Genomic DNA, 18,908 nt, shown 5'->3' on the forward strand with positions numbered 1-18,908 from the left:
AAGACACTGTTTTTTGTTTAACTATACTTTCTTCTGCCTGAACAGGTCCTCCAGGCCCTCCTGGAAAACCAGAAGTAACAAATGTAACTAAAAATACTGTCACAGTTACATGGAAAAGGCCAGTTGATGATGGTGGAAGTGAAATCACAGGTTACCATGTGGAGCGAAGAGAAAAGAAGGGTTTAAGATGGGTGAGAGCAACAAAGAAACCAGTTTCAGATCTTAGATGCAAAGTAACTGGTCTTCTGGAAGGAAACGAGTATGAATTCCGTGTCAGTGCAGAAAACAGAGCTGGAGTTGGACCACCAAGTGATACTTCAAACTCAGTCCTTTGCAAAGATGTTGCATGTCAGTATCATGCTTTTTCTTTTTGGGGGTGGGTGGGATGGGCATTCAGAGAGCATAAAATGACTTCTGCTGTAATGTAATGTTTTATCTTTTATTTGCTTTTCAGACCCACCAGGTCCACCTGCAAATCCAAGAGTGACTGATACCACAAAGACAAGTGCATCTTTAGCCTGGAATAAGCCTCACTATGATGGTGGTCTTGAAATCACTGGCTACATAGTAGAGCATCAAAAAGAGGGAGAAGATGAATGGGTGAAAGACACAATAGGGACTGCTTTAAGAATCACTCAGTTTGTTGTAGCTCATCTGCAGACCGGAGCCAAGTATAATTTCAGAATCTCTGCCATGAATGCTGCAGGTGTTGGTGAACCAGCAATAATTCCAAGTGTGGAAATTGTTGACCGAGAAGAGATTCCTGACTTTGAACTGGATGCTGAGCTAAGAAGAACGCTTGTTGTTAGAGCTGGATTGACAATTCGGATTTTTGTACCAATTAAAGGACGTCCAACTCCAGAAGTTACATGGACAAAAGATGATGTTTCACTCAAAGGACGTGCCAGTATTGAAAATACCGACTCTTTTACACTCTTGATTGTCACAGAGTGCACCAGATATGATGCGGGAAAATATGTAATGACTCTTGAAAACGCTGCTGGTAAGAAGACTGGCTTCGTAAATGTAAAAGTCTTGGATACACCAGGTCCACCAATAAACCTTAAGCCTAGAGAAATAACCAAAGACAGTATCACCCTCCAATGGGATATGCCTCTGGTAGATGGAGGTTCACGTATAACAAACTATATTGTTGAGAAACGTGAATCAACTCGGAAGGCATATTCAACAGTTACAACCAACTGCCAGAAGTGTTCCTTCAAGATTCCTAACTTGGCTGAAGGGTGTGAATACTATTTCAGAGTACTGGCTGAAAATGAGTATGGTATTGGTGAACCAGCTGAAACTACAGAACCAGTAAAAGCTTCCGAGGCCCCATCCCCACCTGAGAGCCTTAATATTATGGATGTAACACGGAACTCAGTTAGCCTAGCTTGGCCAAAGCCAGAACATGATGGTGGCAGCAAGATCACTGGGTATGTAATTGAAGCACAGAGAAAAGGAACCAACCAGTGGGCACACATCACCACTGTAAAAACGCTGGACTGTGTAGTAAAGAATCTAACTGAAAATGAAGAGTATACTTTCCAGGTTATGGCAGTAAACAGTGCTGGAAGAAGTGCCCCAAGGGAAAGCAGACCAGTTATTATCAAGGAGCAAACAATGCTACCAGAGTTTGACCTCCGTGCTATTTACCAGAAAACAGTCATTGCCAAAGCTGGTGACAATATCAAGATTGAAATCCCTGTACTTGGTCGTCCAAGGCCTACTGTGACTTGGAAGAAAGAAGACCAGATACTTAAGCAAACACAAAGGGTAAATTATGAAAATACAGCAACTGCAACCATACTAACCATCAATGAATGTATTCGAAGTGACAGTGGTCAATATCCACTGTCAGCTAAAAATATTGTTGGAGAAGTTAGTGAAGTAATCACAGTCCAGGTTCATGACATACCTGGACCACCTACTGGACCAATCAAATTTGAAGAAATTTCATGTGATTTCCTAACATTCTCGTGGGAGCCTCCTTTGAATGATGGTGGTGTACCAATAAGTAATTACATTGTAGAAATGCGTCAGACTGACAGTACCACATGGACCGAATTGGCAACGACGGTGATACGTACTACATTTAAAGCCATTCGTCTCACTACTGGAGTTGAGTATCAGTTCCGTGTTAAAGCTCAAAACAGATATGGAGTTGGTCCAGCCATTACTTCAGAGTCTGTAGTTGCCAACTACCCATTTAAGGTACCTGGGCCTCCTGGCACTCCTCAGGTGATTGCAGTAACCAAAGAATCCATGACCATTAGCTGGAATGAGCCAGTTACTGATGGTGGAAGCCCAATACTGGGATATCACATTGAAAGAAAAGAGCGAAACAGCATTGTTTGGCAGACTGTAAGTAAAATGTTGGTGTCAGGAAATATCTTTAAATCATCTGGACTTACCGATGGCATTGCATATGAATTCCGTGTTATAGCAGAAAATCTAGCTGGAAAGAGTAAGCCAAGCAAGCCATCTGAGCCTGTGTTTGCCCTGGACCCAATAGATCCACCTGGTAAGCCAATACCTCTGAACATTACAAGACATGCAGTTACACTGAAGTGGACTAAACCAGAATATAATGGAGGTTTTAAGATAACTGGCTACACTGTTGAAAAAAGAGACCTTCCTAATGGCCGTTGGCTGAAGGCTAATTTCAGCAATATTCTAGAGACTGAATTCACTGTGAGTGGTTTGACAGAAGATGCTGCCTATGAATTCCGTGTCATTGCAAGGAATGCTGGTGGAGCTGTTAGTCAGCCCTCAGAGCCATCAGATGCAATCACTTGTAGAGATGACATTGAAGCACCAAGGATAAAGGTGGATGCTAAATACAAGGACACCATAGTGCTGAAAGCAGGAGAAGTTTTCAGACTTGAGGCTGATGTTTCAGGTCGCCCTCCACCAACTATGACATGGACAAAGGGAGAAAAAGAACTTGAAGACACAGCAAAATTGGAAATAAAAATAGCAGATTTCTCTACCATTCTCATCAACAAAGATTCCTCAAGAAGAGATGGTGGTGCTTATACGCTTACTGCAACAAACCCTGGTGGCTTTGCCAAGCATATCTTCAATGTTAAAGTGCTTGATAGACCTGGTCCCCCAGAAGGGCCTTTGGCTGTGTCTGAAGTCACTGCAGAAAAGTGTGTGCTGTCATGGCTACCCCCACTGGATGATGGAGGAGCAAAGATTGACCATTATGTGGTTGAAAAACGTGAAACAAGTAGATTGGCATGGACATCTGTAGGCACAGAGGTTCCAGTGACGAAACTGAAGGTTACTAAATTGTTGAAGGGCAATGAGTACGTGTTCCGAGTTATGGCTGTTAACAAATATGGAGTTGGCGAGCCTCTGGAATCAGAGCCTGTTCTGGCAGTAAATCCATATGTTCCACCTGATCCACCTAAAACACCTGAAGTTACAGCAATTACAAAGGATTCTATGGTTGTGTGTTGGGGCCATCCTGATTCTGATGGTGGGAGCCCAATAACTAACTATATTGTGGAACGTCGAGACAAGGCTGGTCTACGGTGGGTGAAATGTAACAAAAGGGTTGTTACTGACTTACGTTATAAAGTGTCTGGACTGACAGAAGGCCATGAATATGAATACAGAGTCATGGCAGAAAATGCTGCTGGTGTCAGTGAGCCAAGCCCAACCAGTCCGTTCTACAAAGCCTGTGATACTGTATTTAAGCCTGGTCCCCCAGGCAATCCTCGTGTTTTGGATAGCAGCAAGTCCTCTATTACAATAGCTTGGAACAAACCAATATATGATGGTGGTTCAGAGATCACAGGTTACATGGTTGAGATTGCACTACCTGAAGAAGATGAGTGGAAGATTGTAACTCCACCAATGGGTCTAAAGGCCACCTCTTTTACCATCACTGACTTGAAAGAAAATCAAGAGTATAAAATACGGATATATGCTATGAACTCTGAAGGTCTTGGGGAACCTGCTCTTGTTCCTGGCACTCCAAAAGCTGAAGAAAGAATGCTACCTCCAGAGATTGAACTTGATGCAGAACTACGTAAAGTTGTAACTATTAGAGCTTGCTGTACTCTGAGACTCTTTGTCCCAATTAAAGGAAGACCAGCACCTGAAGTAAAATGGACAAGAGAACATGGGGAATCTTTGGATAGAGCGAGCATTGAATCAACAAGCTCTTATACTTTACTTATTGTTGAAAACGTAAATAGATTTGATAGTGGCAAATACATACTGACAATTGAAAACAGCTCAGGCAGTAAGACAGCATTTGTGAATGTCAGAGTTCTTGATACTCCGGGGGCACCTCAAGATTTGAAGATAAAGGAAGTTACAAAATCCTCAGTTACACTCACTTGGGAACCTCCTCTCATAGATGGTGGCTCTAAAATAAAAAATTACATCGTTGAAAAGCGTGAATCAACAAGAAAAGCTTATTCAACTGTTAATGCCAATTGCCACAAAACCAGCTGGAAAGTTGATTCACTGCAAGAAGGCTGCAACTACTACTTCAGAGTCTTAGCTGAAAATGAGTATGGAATTGGCCTTCCAGTGGAAACTTCAGAATCCATAAAAGTGTCAGAAAGACCACTTCCACCAGGAAAAATAACTTTGTTGGATGTGACAAGAAATAGCGTGAGCTTATCTTGGGAAAAACCAGAACATGATGGTGGTAGCAGAATTCTGGGCTATATTGTAGAAATGCAAAGCAAAGGCAGTGAAAAGTGGTCAACCTGTGCTACAGTAAAAGTTACTGAAGCCACCATCACAGGATTGATCCAAGGTGAAGAATACAACTTCCGTGTTTCAGCTCAGAATGAGAAAGGTATCAGTGATCCTCGCCAGCTGGGTATACCAGTTGTTGCAAAAGATCTTGTGATCCCACCAGCTTTCAAACTACTGTTTACCACTTTCAGTGTTCTAGCAGGTGAGGACTTAAAGGTTGATGTTCCTTTTGTTGGTCGACCCAAACCAGCAGTGTCTTGGCATAAAGACAACGTGGCATTGAAGCAGACTACAAGAGTAAATGCAGAAAGCTCGGAAAACAACACAGTGTTAACAATAAAAGAAGCATGCAGAGAAGATGTGGGAACATATTTAGTTAAACTTACAAACTCTGCTGGTGAAGCAACTGAGACACTAAATATTGTTGTCCTTGACAAACCAGGACCTCCAACTGGACCAGTAAAAGTAGATGAAGTAACAGCAGACAGTATTACCATTTCCTGGGAGCCACCCAAATATGATGGTGGTAGCTCTATCAATAATTACATTGTAGAAAGAAGAGACACTTCCACCACCACATGGCACATTGTGTCAGCTACTGTTGCAAGAACAACTATAAAAGCATGTCGTTTAAAGACTGGCTGTGAATATCAGTTCAGAATCGCAGCTGAGAACAGATATGGGAAGAGTACGTATCTCACCTCAGAGTCAATAATAGCCCAATACCCATTTAAAGTTCCTGGTCCACCTGGAACTCCTTTTGTAACAAATGTCTCAAAAGACAGCATGGTGGTACAGTGGCACGAACCAGTCAATGATGGCGGCAGCAGGATCATTGGTTATCACTTGGAGCGCAAAGAAAGAAACAGCATTCTGTGGGCTAAACTGAATAAAACACCTCTTCCAGATACCAAATTCAAGACAACTGGCCTTGAGGAAGGTCTTGAATATGAATTCAGAGTCTCTGCAGAAAACATAGTGGGAATTGGAAAGGCAAGTAGAGCATCTGAATGCTATACTGCACGTGACCCATGTGACCCTCCAGGTCGTCCAGAGCCTGTAATTGTCACAAGAAGCTCAGTAACACTCCAGTGGAAGAAACCGATATATGATGGTGGAAGCAAAATCACAGGCTATGTTGTTGAAAAGAAAGAATTACCTGATGGCCGTTGGATGAAAGCTAGCTTTACAAATGTTATTGATACTCAGTTTGAAGTAACTGGTCTAGTTGAAAACCAGAGATACGAGTTTCGTGTTATAGCACGAAATGCCGCAGGTGTTTTCAGTGAACCATCTGAGAGCTCAGGGGCAATTACAGCAAGAGATGAAGTAGAACCACCTCAAATAAGTATGGATCCAAAATTCAGAGACACTATTGTAGTGCATGCTGGTGAGTCATTCAAGCTTGATGCTGATATTCATGGCAAGCCATTACCTTCCATTCAGTGGTTTAAAGGTGACCGTGAGCTGACAAGCACCGCTCATATGGAAATAAAATCTACTGATTTTGCAACAAGCCTCAGTGTGAAGGAAGCCACACGAGTTGACAGTGGGCAGTATGTACTACTGGCAAAGAATGTTGCAGGTGAAAAGAAGGTTCCTGTTAATGTCAAAGTTCTTGATAGACCTGGACCTCCAGAAGGACCTGTTGAGTTTACAGGTGTTACAGCTGAAAAATGCACACTATCATGGAAACCTCCACTACAAGATGGTGGTAGCGATATTTCACACTACGTTGTAGAAAAAAGGGAAACCAGTCGCTTGGTGTGGACTGTCGTTGACTCAAATGTGCAAACCCTGAATTGCAAAGTTACAAAACTTCTAGAAGGAAATGAGTATGTTTTCCGCATCATGGCAGTAAATAAATACGGCGTTGGTGAACCTCTTGAGTCTGACCCAGTCGTCGCAAAGAACCCATTTGTTGTGCCGCTTCCTCCAAAGGCTCCTGAAGTCACAGCCGTTACCAAGGATTCTATGATAGTTGTTTGGGAAAGACCAGCCTCAGATGGCGGCAGTGAAATCCTGGGCTACGTCCTTGAAAAACGAGATAAGGAAGGTATTCGCTGGACAAGATGTAACAAACGCCTGATAAGTGAACTGCGATACAGAGTGACTGGCCTAATAGAAAATCATGATTATGAGTACAGAGTTTCAGCCGAAAATGCTGCTGGTCTTAGTGAACCAAGTCCACCTTCTACTTATTACAAAGCATGTGATCCTATTTACAAGCCAGGTCCACCCAATAATCCTAAAGTTACAGATGTTACAAGATCTTCAGTTTTTCTTTCATGGGGTAAACCTATTTACGATGGCGGCTCTGAAGTTCAGGGATACATTGTGGAAAAATGTGATGTAAGTGATGGTGAATGGGCAATTTGTACCCCTCCAACTGGAATTAAGAATACTCACATGGAAGTAGAAAAATTAGTAGAAAAACATGAGTACAAATTCCGCATATGTGCAGTTAATAAAGCAGGAGTTGGAGAGCATGCAGATGTTCCTGGTTCTGTTATTGTAGAAGAAAAGATGGAGGCACCAGACCTTGACCTTGACATGGAATTAAGGAAGATTGTAAATGTGAGAGCAGGAGGTTCCTTAAGACTGTTTGTTCCCATCAGAGGTCGTCCAACACCTGAAGTAAAGTGGGGTAAAGTGGATGGTGACATCAGAGAAGCAGCTATTATTGATACCACTAGTAGCTTTACTTCCCTTGTTCTAGATAACGTTAACAGATTTGATAGCGGAAAGTATACTCTGACTTTGGAAAACAGCAGTGGAACGAAGTCTGCCTTTGTCAGTGTAAGAGTACTGGATACCCCAAGTGCACCTGTTAATTTGAAAATCAGAGAGATCACTAAAGACTCTGTTTCACTTTCATGGGAGCCTCCTCTCTTGGATGGTGGAGCAAAAATAAAGAATTTCATTATTGAAAAGCGTGAAGCAACAAGAAAGGCATATGCAGCTGTTGTAACAAACTGCCATAAGACTTCATGGAAAGTAGATCAGCTTCAGGAGGGCTGCTATTACTTCTTCAGAGTCTCTGCTGAGAATGAATATGGAATTGGCCTCCCTGCAGAAACCAGTGACCCAATTAAAGTTGCTGAAGTTCCACAGCCTCCTGGGAAAATAACAGTGGATGATGTCACAAGAAACAGTGTCTCACTAAGCTGGGCAAAACCTGAACATGATGGTGGTAGCAAAATCATACAGTATATTGTTGAAATGCAAGCAAAGGGTAGTGAGAAGTGGTCAGAGTGTGCTCGTGTTAAAACACTTGAAGCAGTTGTTACTAATCTAACTCAAGGGGAAGAATATCTTTTTAGAGTAATGGCTGTAAATGAAAAGGGTAAGAGTGATCCTAGAGCACTTGCAGTTCCAATAGTTGCCAAAGACCTGGTGATTGAACCTGATGTAAGACCTGCTTTCCACAGTTACAGTGTTCAGGTGGGACAGGACCTAAAAGTAGAAATACCAATTGCAGGTCGGCCTAAACCAACCGTTACCTGGGTTAAAGATGGCCAGCCATTAAGGCAGACAACAAGAATCAATGTTAGCGATTCAGCTGATCTCACTGTACTGAATCTTAAGGAAACTAGCAAAGAAGACAGTGGCACTTATGAAATCACTGTGGCTAATGTTGTTGGGCAAAAGTCTGCCTCTGTTGAAATTATTACCCTAGACAAACCTGACCCTCCAGTTGGACCTGTGAAGTTTGATGAAATAAGTGCAGAAAGTATTACCCTGTCATGGAATCCTCCAGTGTACACAGGCGGCTGCCAAATCACCAACTATGTTGTTCACAAGAGAGATACAACAACCACCGTATGGGATACAGTTTCAGCTACTGTTGCAAGAACTACACTGAAGGTGACTAAACTGAAAACCGGTTCAGAATACCAGTTCAGAATATTTGCTGAGAACAGGTATGGGCGGAGTTTTGCATTGGAATCTGCACCGGTTGTAGCACAGTATCCCTACAAGGAACCAGGACCTCCTGGCACACCATTTGTGACAACAGTTACGAAAGACTCCATGGTTGTACAGTGGCATGAGCCAGTAAATGATGGTGGCAGTAAAGTGTTGGGCTACCATCTTGAGAGGAAGGAGAAAAATAGCATTCTGTGGACTAAAGTAAACAAGACTATTATTCAGGACACAAGTTTTAAGACAAATAACCTTGAAGAGGGAATTGAATATGAGTTTCGAGTTTCTGCAGAAAATATTGTTGGTGTAGGCAGAACAAGTAAAGTTTCTGAGTGCTATGTAGCTCGTGATCCATGTGATCCTCCAGGTCGCCCAGAAGCTATAATAATAAAAAGAAGCTCTATTACTCTACAGTGGACCAAACCAGAATATGATGGTGGAAGTAAGGTTACCGGTTATATTGTAGAGAAACGTGACTTACCTGATGGTCGGTGGATGAAAGCGAGCTTCACAAATATCATTGAAACTCAGTTCACTGTAACAGGACTTACTGAAGACCAAAGATACGAATTTAGAGTAATTGCAAAGAATGCTGCAGGTGCAATAAGCAAACCTTCTGACAGTACAGGACCAATAACAGCAAGGGACGAAGTTGATCTTCCACGTATTTCAATGGATCCAAAGTACAAAGACACTATTGTTGTAAATGCTGGTGAAACATTCAGACTTGAGGCTGACGTTCATGGAAAGCCATTACCAACAATTAAGTGGTATAAAGGAGATAAAGAGCTTGAGGACACTGCTAGATATGAAATAAAGAACACAGATTTCAGTGCACTAATAATTGTAAAAGATGCTATTAGAGTTGATGGTGGTCAGTACATTCTGGAAGCCTCTAATGTTGCGGGAACAAAGACAGTAACAGTAAATGTAAAAGTCTTGGACAGGCCAGGACCTCCAGAGGGCCCAGTCCAAGTGACAGGAGTTACAGCTGAAAAATGTGCACTGGCATGGGGTCCTCCTCTTCATGATGGTGGCAGTGATATTTCTCATTACATTGTAGAGAAGAGAGAAACTAGCCGCCTGGCATGGACTGTGGTTGCCTCAGAAGTTTTACCTACAATGCTAAAAGTAACAAAACTCTTGGAAGGAAATGAATATGTCTTCCGTATCATGGCAGTTAACAAATATGGGGTTGGTGAGCCATTAGAATCTGTGCCAGTAATGATGAAAAATCCATTTGTGGTTCCTGGACCACCAAAAGCCTTGGAAATTACCAACATCACAAAGGATTCTATGACTGTCTGCTGGACCAGGCCAGAGAGTGATGGAGGTAGTGAAATCGTAGGTTACATCGTAGAAAAGAGAGACCGAGCAGGCATCAGATGGATAAAATGCAATAAACGCCGCATTACAGATTTGCGGTTAAGAGTTACCGGTTTAACAGAGGATCATGAATATGAATTCAGAGTTTCTGCTGAAAATGCTGCTGGAGTTGGTGAACCAAGCCAAGTTTCTCCCTACTTCAAAGCTTGCGACCCAGTGTTCAAGCCTGGCCCACCTACAAATGCCCATGTTGTGGATACCACCAAAAATTCAGTTACACTTGGTTGGAGTAAACCTATTTATGATGGTGGTTGTGAAATCCAGGGATACCTTGTAGAAATCTGTAAAGCAGATGAAGATGAATGGTCACTTGTTACTCCACAGACAGGTATACGCGCCACTCGATTTGAGATCAAAAAGCTTACTGAACATCAAGAATACAAACTACGAGTGTGTGCTCTCAACAAGATTGGTGTGGGAGAGGCTGCATCAGTTCCTGGTACTATTAAACCAGAAGACAAACTTGAAGCTCCAGAGCTTGATATTGATTCAGAGCTAAGGAAAGGGATAGTGGTTAGAGCTGGTGGGTCTGCTAGGATTCACATACCATTCAGGGGACGACCAACACCTGACATCACATGGTCCCGAGAAGAAGGCGAATTCTCAGAAAAAGTTCAGATTGATAAAGGCATAAACTACACACAACTCTCAATTGACAACTGTGATAGAAATGATGCTGGAAAGTATATTCTCAAGCTAGAGAACAGCAGTGGTTCTAAATCTGCATTTGTTACAGTGAAAGTCTTGGACACGCCAGGACCCCCGCAAAACTTAGTGGTAAAGGATGTAAAGAAGGATTCTGCTGTATTATCTTGGGAGCCACCGATTATTGATGGTGGTGCAAAGGTAAAGAATTACGTGATAGACAAGCGTGAGTCAACCAGGAAGGCATTTGCAAATGTAAGTGCTAAGTGTGGCAAGACTAGTTTTAAAGTTGAAAATCTTACAGAAGGAGCAATTTACTACTTCAGAGTCATGGCTGAAAATGAATATGGAATTGGTGTTCCAGTTGAAACCAAGGATGCTGTCAAAGCCTCAGAGCCACCTTTGCCTCCTGGGAAAGTAACACTCACTGATGTGACTCAGAGAAGTGCATCACTTATGTGGGAAAAACCTGAGCATGATGGAGGTAGCAGAATTCTGGGATACCTTGTTGAAATGTTGCCTAAAGGGACAGAAAAATGGAGTGTTGTTAGTGAGACCAAAACTTGTAATGCAGAGGTGTCTGGTTTGAGTCCAGGACAGGAATATCAATTCCGCGTGATTGCCTACAATGAAAAAGGCAAAAGTGATCCCAGAGCACTTGGAATTCCTGTGATAGCTAAAGACTTGACTATTGAGCCAAGTTTCAAACTGATGTTTAATACATACAGTGTACAAGCTGGAGAAGATCTGAAGGTAGAAGTACCATTTATAGGCAGACCCAAACCTACGATTACTTGGACAAAAGATGAGCAGCCACTGAAACAGACAACCAGGTTAAATATTCAGAATACAACAACATCAACTATTTTGCATATAAAAGAAAGCAACAGAGAAGACTTTGGTAAATATACAGTAACAGCAACAAATTCAGCAGGTACAGCGACAGAGCACCTGAGCATAATCGTACTAGAAAAGCCTGGCCCACCACGAGGACCTGTCCGCTTTGATGAAATTAGTGCAGACTTTGTTGTTTTATCATGGGATCCACCTGATTATACTGGTGGCTGCCAGATAAGTAACTATATAGTAGAAAAGCGTGACACAAGCACTACCACATGGAACATCGTGTCAGCAACAGTTGCAAGAACAACCATAAAAGCAACAAAGCTTAAAACAGGTTCTGAATACCAGTTCAGGATTTCTGCTGAAAATAGATATGGAAAGAGCTCTCCTTTGGCTTCTAAATCGGTTGTTGTGCAATACCCCTACAAGGTGCCTGGACCACCTGGAACCCCATTTGTTACAGCAGCTTCCAAGGACCATATGATTGTACAATGGCATGAACCAGTTAATGATGGAGGAAGCAAAATTCTTGGCTACCATCTTGAGCGTAAAGATAAGAACAGCATTCTTTGGACAAAACAGAACAAGTCACTTATTGTGGACACCAAATATAAAACAGATGGCCTTGAAGAAGGTCTTGAATATGAGTTCAGAGTTTCTGCTGAAAACATTGTTGGCATTGGCAAAGTCAGCAAAGTATCAGAACTGTATGTTGCCCGAGATCCTTGTGACCCACCTGGCCGCCCAGAGGCCATTCTTGTTACAAGAAGTAATATCACACTGAAGTGGAAAAAGCCAGAATATGATGGTGGAAGCAAAATAACTGGTTATATTGTAGAAAAGAAAGAACTGCCAGATGGTCGCTGGATGAAAGCCAGCTTTACAAATGTGTTGGAAACAGAATTTACAGTAAGTGGTCTTGTTGAAAACCAACGATATGAATTCAGAGTAATTGCAAGAAATGCAGCAGGTTGCTTTAGTGAACCATCTGAAAGTACAGGACCTATTACTGCCAGAGATGAAATTGAAGCACCCGGAGCTTCATTGGATCCTAAATACAGAGATGTCATTGTTGTTCATGCTGGTGAAACCTTTGTTCTTGAAGCTGATATCCATGGGAAACCTATTCCTGACATTACATGGTCAAAAGATGGTAAAGACCTTGAAGAAACAACTGCAAGAATGGAAATTAAATCTACCATTGAGAAAACAATTCTCACTGTCAAAGACTGTATAAGAGTAGATGGAGGTCACTATACTCTTAACCTCAAAAATGTTGGTGGCACCAAATCTATACCAATCACTGTAAAAGTGCTTGACAGACCAGGACCTCCAGAAGGACCTTTGAATGTTACAGGTGTCACTGCAGAAAAATGCTACTTGTCATGGTCTCCACCTTTACATGATGGTGGTTCTAGTATCTCACATTATATCATTGAGAAGAGAGAGACAAGCAGGCTTTCCTGGACTCAAGTAGCCACAGATGTGCAGGCTCTTAATCACAAAGTAACTAAACTCCTTCCTGGCAATGAATACATTTTCCGCGTAGTAGCAGTGAATAAATACGGAGTTGGAGAGCCCTTGGAATCTGAACCAGTTGTGGCTCGTAATCCATACAAACCCCCTGGTCCTCCTTCAACACCTGAAGTTTCAGCAATCACAAAAGATTCTATGGTGGTAACATGGGGTCGCCCAGAAGACAATGGGGGAGCTGAAATTGAAGGTTACATACTTGAGAAACGAGACAAAGATGGTATCCGATGGACCAAATGCAATAAGAAAAGGCTGACAGACTTGAGATTCAGAGTAACAGGTCTAACTGATGGGCATTTCTATGAATTTAGAGTGTCTGCTGAAAATGCTGCAGGGGTAGGGGAACCCAGTGAGCCATCCATTTTCTATCGTGCTTGTGATATATTATATCCACCAGGTCCACCTAGCAATCCAAAAGTTACAGATACTTCCAGGTCATCAGTTTCCCTTGCCTGGAGTAAACCCATTTATGATGGTGGGGCTCCAGTTAAAGGCTATGTAGTAGAAGTAAAAGAAGCTGCTGATGATGAATGGACTACCTGCACCCCACCAGCAGGCATACAAGCAAAACAGTTCACCGTGACAAAGCTAAAAGAGAACCAGGAATATAACTTCCGCATCTGTGCTATCAACTCAGAAGGAGTAGGAGAACCTGCCACTATACCTGGTGCAGTCTTAGCAGAGGACAAGATTGAACCTCCTGAAATTGAACTTGATGCGGATCTCAGAAAAGTAGTCACTGTACGTGCTAGTGCTACTTTACGCCTGTTTGTCACCATCAAAGGAAGACCAGAACCTGAAGTTAAATGGGAGAAAGCAGAAGGAACAATTAGTGAGAGAGCTCAGATTGAAGTCACCAGTTCCTACACAATGCTGGTCATTGACAATGTCAATAGATTTGATAGTGGTAGATACAATCTTACTTTAGAGAACAACAGTGGCAAAAAATCTGCTTTTGTTAATGTCAGAGTGCTTGATACACCTAGTGCACCTCTAAACCTGACAATCAGAGAAGTGAAGAAAGATTTTGTAACTTTAGCCTGGGAAGCACCACTAATTGATGGCGGAGCTAAAATTACCAACTATGTAGTTGAAAAGAGAGAGTCCACGAGAAAGGCATATGCCACAGTTACAAGCAACTGTACAAAGAATTCCTTCAAGATTACTCAGCTACAAGAAGGATGTAGTTATTACTTCCGTGTTCTAGCTGTAAATGAATATGGGGCTGGTTTACCAGCAGAAACTGCTGATCCAGTTAAGGTGTCTGAACCACCTTCTCCACCTTCAAAGGTCATTCTTGTTGACGTGACTCGCAATTCTGCTTCAATTAAATGGGAAAAGCCAGAGAGCGATGGTGGTAGTAAAATTACTGGTTATATAGTAGAAATGCAGAGTAAAGGAAGTGTAAAATGGAGTGCATGTACACAGGTGAAAACACTGGAAGCAACAATAACAGGCTTAACCATGGGAGAAGAGTACAGTTTCAGGGTTATTGCTGTTAATGAAAAAGGAAAAAGTGATCCAAGAGAACTTGGTGTCCCAGTCATTGCAAAAGATATTGAAATCCAGCCATCTGTTGAGCTCCTTTTTAATACATTCACAGTGAAAGCTGGAGATGATCTTAAGATTGACATTCCATTCAGAGGGCGACCTCTTCCCACTGCTAGCTGGAAGAAGGATGGGAATCCCTTAAAACAGACAACCAGGGTAAATGTTCAGACATCAAAGACTTTAACTTCACTGTCCATCAAGGAAGCTACAAATGAAGATCTGGGGCATTATGAATTACATCTTTCAAATACTGCTGGATCAACAACAGCTTCTCTAACTGTAATTGTCCTTGATAGACCAGGACCACCAACTGATGTTAAAATTGATGAAGTTAGTGCTGATAGTGTAACTCTGTCCTGGAAGCCTCCAGCATATGATGGTGGATGTCATATTAGCAATTACATAGTGGAAAAGAGAGATACTACCACAACAACATGGGAGGTAGTATCTGCAGCAGTTGCAAGAACATCAATTAAAGTATCTCGACTTGTCACTGGATCTGAGTATCAGTTCCGTGTTTGTGCAGAAAATCGCTATGGGAAAAGCACTTACACTAATTCTCCTTCTGTTGTGGCAGAGTATCCATTTAAGCCTCCAGGTCCACCTGGAACACCTCGTGTGGCACATGCAACTAAATCTTTCATGATTGTAACTTGGCAGGTACCTGTTAATGATGGAGGTAGCGTAGTACTAGGATATCACTTGGAGCATAAAGAAAGAAGCAGCATTCTTTGGACAAAAGTTAACAGGAGCCTCATAACTGATACACAAATGAAAGTTACAGGTCTTGATGAAGGGCTGATGTATGAATATCGTGTGTATGCAGAAAACATTGCTGGAATAGGCAAATGCAGCAAAGCATGTGAACCAGTTGCTGCAAGAGATCCATGTGATCCTCCTGGTCAGCCAGAAGTTACCAATATTACAAGAACATCTGTCTCATTGAAGTGGACTAAACCAGAATACGATGGTGGAGCTAAAGTAACAGGATATATTATTGAACGCCGAGAACTACCAGATGGTCGTTGGCTAAAATGTAATTTTACTAATGTGCAAGAAACATACTTCGATGTAGGTGGACTTACAGAGGACCAGCGTTATGAATTCCACGTGATTGCAAAGAATGCTGCTGGACTCTTCAGTCAGCCATCTGAATCAACTGGACCTGTGACGGTGAAAGACGATGTAGAGGCTCCAAGAATTATGATGGATGCCAAATTCAGGGATGTTGTAGTTGTGAAAGCTGGGGAAGTGTTTAAAGTCAATGCTGATGTTGCAGGACGGCCAATACCAGTGATTTCATGGACAAAGGATGGCAAGGAGCTTGAAGGAAAAGCTAGAGTTGAAATCGTCTCAACAGATTACACTACTGCAATAACCATTAAGGACTGTATCCGAGGTGATTCAGGACAGTATGTACTAACATTACAGAATGTTGCAGGAACAAAATCTTTGGCAATTAACTGCAAAGTACTTGATAGACCTGGTCCACCTGCAGGTCCTTTAGAAATAAATGGCCTTACTGCTGAAAAGTGCCATTTATCATGGGGACCCCCTCAAGAAAACGGTGGTGCAGATATTGATCATTATATTGTGGAAAAACGTGAGACCAGCAGAATTGCATGGACACTTTGTGAAGGAGAGCTTAAAACAACATCTTGTAAAGTGACAAAATTACTGAAGGGTAATGAGTATATTTTCAGAGTGATGGGAGTTAACAAATACGGTGTTGGTGAGCCTCTGGAAAGTGTTGCTGTCAAAGCCCTAGACCCATTTACAGTTCCAAGCCCACCTACATCTTTAGAGATCACCAGTGTGAGCAAAGATTCAATAACTCTCTGCTGGGCAAGGCCTGAGTCCGATGGAGGCAGTGAGATCTCTGGCTATGTAATTGAAAGGCGTGAGAAAACCAGCCTAAGATGGATTCGTGTAAACAAAAAGCCAGTTTATGATTTAAGAGTGAAGTCACCAGGTCTCCGTGAGGGATGTGAATATGAATTCCGGGTTTATGCAGAAAATGCTGCTGGTCTCAGTCTCCCAAGTGAAACCACACCATTGATTAAAGCAGAAGATCCAATCTTCTTGCCATCACCCCCGTCTAAACCTAAGATTATGGATTCTACAAGGTCAAACATCACAATTGGTTGGACAAAGCCACTGTTTGATGGAGGTGCTCCAGTAACAGGATACACAGTTGAATACAAGAAAACTGATGAAACTGACTGGACAACAGCTATTCAGAATTTAAGAGGCACAGAATATACCATAACTGGGTTAACATCAGGCTCTGAGTATGTTTTTAGAGTGAAATCCATTAACAAAATGGGTGTCAGTGAACCAAGTGATGTCTCAGAACCTCAGGTGGCAAAAGAAAGAGAGGAAGAACCTGCCTTTGAAATTGACAGTGAAATGCGGAAGACTTTAATTGTGAAGGCTGGTGGATCTTTCACAATGACTGTTCCTTTCAGAGGCAAACCAGTCCCAAATGTAACATGGAACAAACCAGACACTGATCTCCGTACACGGGCAAGCATTGACACTTCAAGTAATTGTACATCTCTTACTATTGAAAAAGCAACAAGAAATGATTCTGGAAAATACACATTAACACTGCAAAACATCCTGAACACTACTACCTTGACTTTAATTGTCAAAGTTCTTGATACGCCTGGCCCGCCATCCAATATTGCAACAAAAGATGTAACTAAAGAATCTGCTGTGTTATCTTGGGATGTTCCTGAAAATGATGGTGGAGCACCTGTAAAGAACTATGTCATTGAAAAACGAGAAGCTAGCAAAAAGGCGTGGGTCACTGTGACAAACAACTGTCATCGCCTGTCCTACAAAGTGACTGGTTTGCAAGAAGGTGCCATTTATTACTTCCGTGTCTCCGGAGAAAATGAATATGGTGTTGGTGTGCCTTCTGAGACCAAAGAGGGAACAAAAATAACAGGTATGTTTTACTATGAAAATAATTTACTGTGAAAATTTACTATAAAAAATTTTAATACTTAAAATAATATGTGTTTTAAAGTGTTTACTTCAAAACAATGTCAAAAGCTATAAATCTGCATACAGTAAAATAGATCATTTTTTGTAGGTATGTCTGAGGTTTTACAAATAAAAAAGAGCTAAGTAATAGCTTGACTTTTAAATTCTGCTTGGATTTTACTTAAATTATTTCCAATATACAAATTTGTTTAAAAACACATTTTCTTGATCCAGATTGTGTTCCTGTGAAATTGCTAATATAAAAAGTAAATATGTTCTGTATTGTTTAACCTGTTGCACTTTTTTTCTCAGAAAAACCCAGCCCACCAGAAAAGCTAGGAGTAACAAATGTCACAAAGGACAGTGTTTCTCTTTCATGGCTAAAACCAGAACACGATGGTGGAAGCAGAATTGTTAGCTACCTCCTTGAAGCTCTTGAGAAAGGACAGCAAAAATGGGTTAAGTGTGCAGTTGTAAAGACAACTCATCATGTTGTCCACGGTCTTAAGGAAAACGTCGACTATTTCTTCAGGGTGTCTGCAGAAAACCAAGCAGGTTTAAGTGATCCTAAAGAACTACTGCTCCCTGTTACAGTTAAAGAACAATTAGGTATGCTTCTTGACATGAGACAAAAGTCACATTAAATTGCATTCATATTTTAAAAGATGGAACATTCTCTTAATGTTTTGGAAATGTTTTCTTTTTCAGAATCTCCCGAGATTGACATGAAGGGCTTCCCTCATAACACTGTCTATGTTCGAGCAGGATCAAACCTAAAAGTTGAAATTCCAGTTCTTGGAAAACCGGTGCCAAAGGTCACATTGTCTAGAGACGGTGTTGCACTGAAACCTACCATGAGATTTCACACAGAAACCACTGCAGAAAGTCTCATCATTAACCTTAAAGAAAGTGTGGCTGCTGATGCTGGCAGATATGACATTACTGCTGCGAACTCAAGTGGCACCACAAAATCATTTGTTAATATTGTTGTGCTGGATAGACCCGGTCCTCCTGTTGGTCCTGTTGTCCTTAGCGATGTCACTGAAGAGAGTGTAACACTCAGATGGCAACCACCAGCTTATGATGGTGGAAGTCAGGTTACCAACTATATTGTGCTGAAGAGAGAAACAAGTACTGCTGCTTGGTCTGAAGTGTCTGCCACTGTTGCTAGAACCGTTATCAAAGTTATGAGGCTCACAACAGGAGAAGAATACCAATTCCGCATCAAAGCTGAGAACCGCTTTGGCATCAGCGATCACATAGACTCGCAATGTGTGGTTGTCAAGCTTCCTTACAGTGAGTAACCAGCT

At 41.8% G+C, this 18,908-nt stretch overlaps 1 protein-coding gene across 1 annotated transcript in view; it reads left to right on the forward strand.

The window, feature by feature from the left end:
• TTN (titin) overlaps positions 1 to 18,908 on the forward strand; it is a 240,011-nt gene that overhangs the window by 193,704 nt on the left and 27,399 nt on the right. The window contains exons 263-266 of the mRNA XM_033516034.1: positions 46 to 348; positions 455 to 17,560; positions 17,911 to 18,207; positions 18,307 to 18,894. Of these exons, the coding sequence (XP_033371925.1) occupies positions 46 to 348; positions 455 to 17,560; positions 17,911 to 18,207; positions 18,307 to 18,894 (18,294 nt within the window). The remainder of the gene's footprint in view (positions 1 to 45; positions 349 to 454; positions 17,561 to 17,910; positions 18,208 to 18,306; positions 18,895 to 18,908) is intronic.

The sequence above is a fragment of the Parus major genome, chromosome 7 (genome assembly GCF_001522545.3).
Source record: "Parus major isolate Abel chromosome 7, Parus_major1.1, whole genome shotgun sequence".
Lineage (NCBI taxonomy): Eukaryota > Metazoa > Chordata > Aves > Passeriformes > Paridae > Parus > Parus major.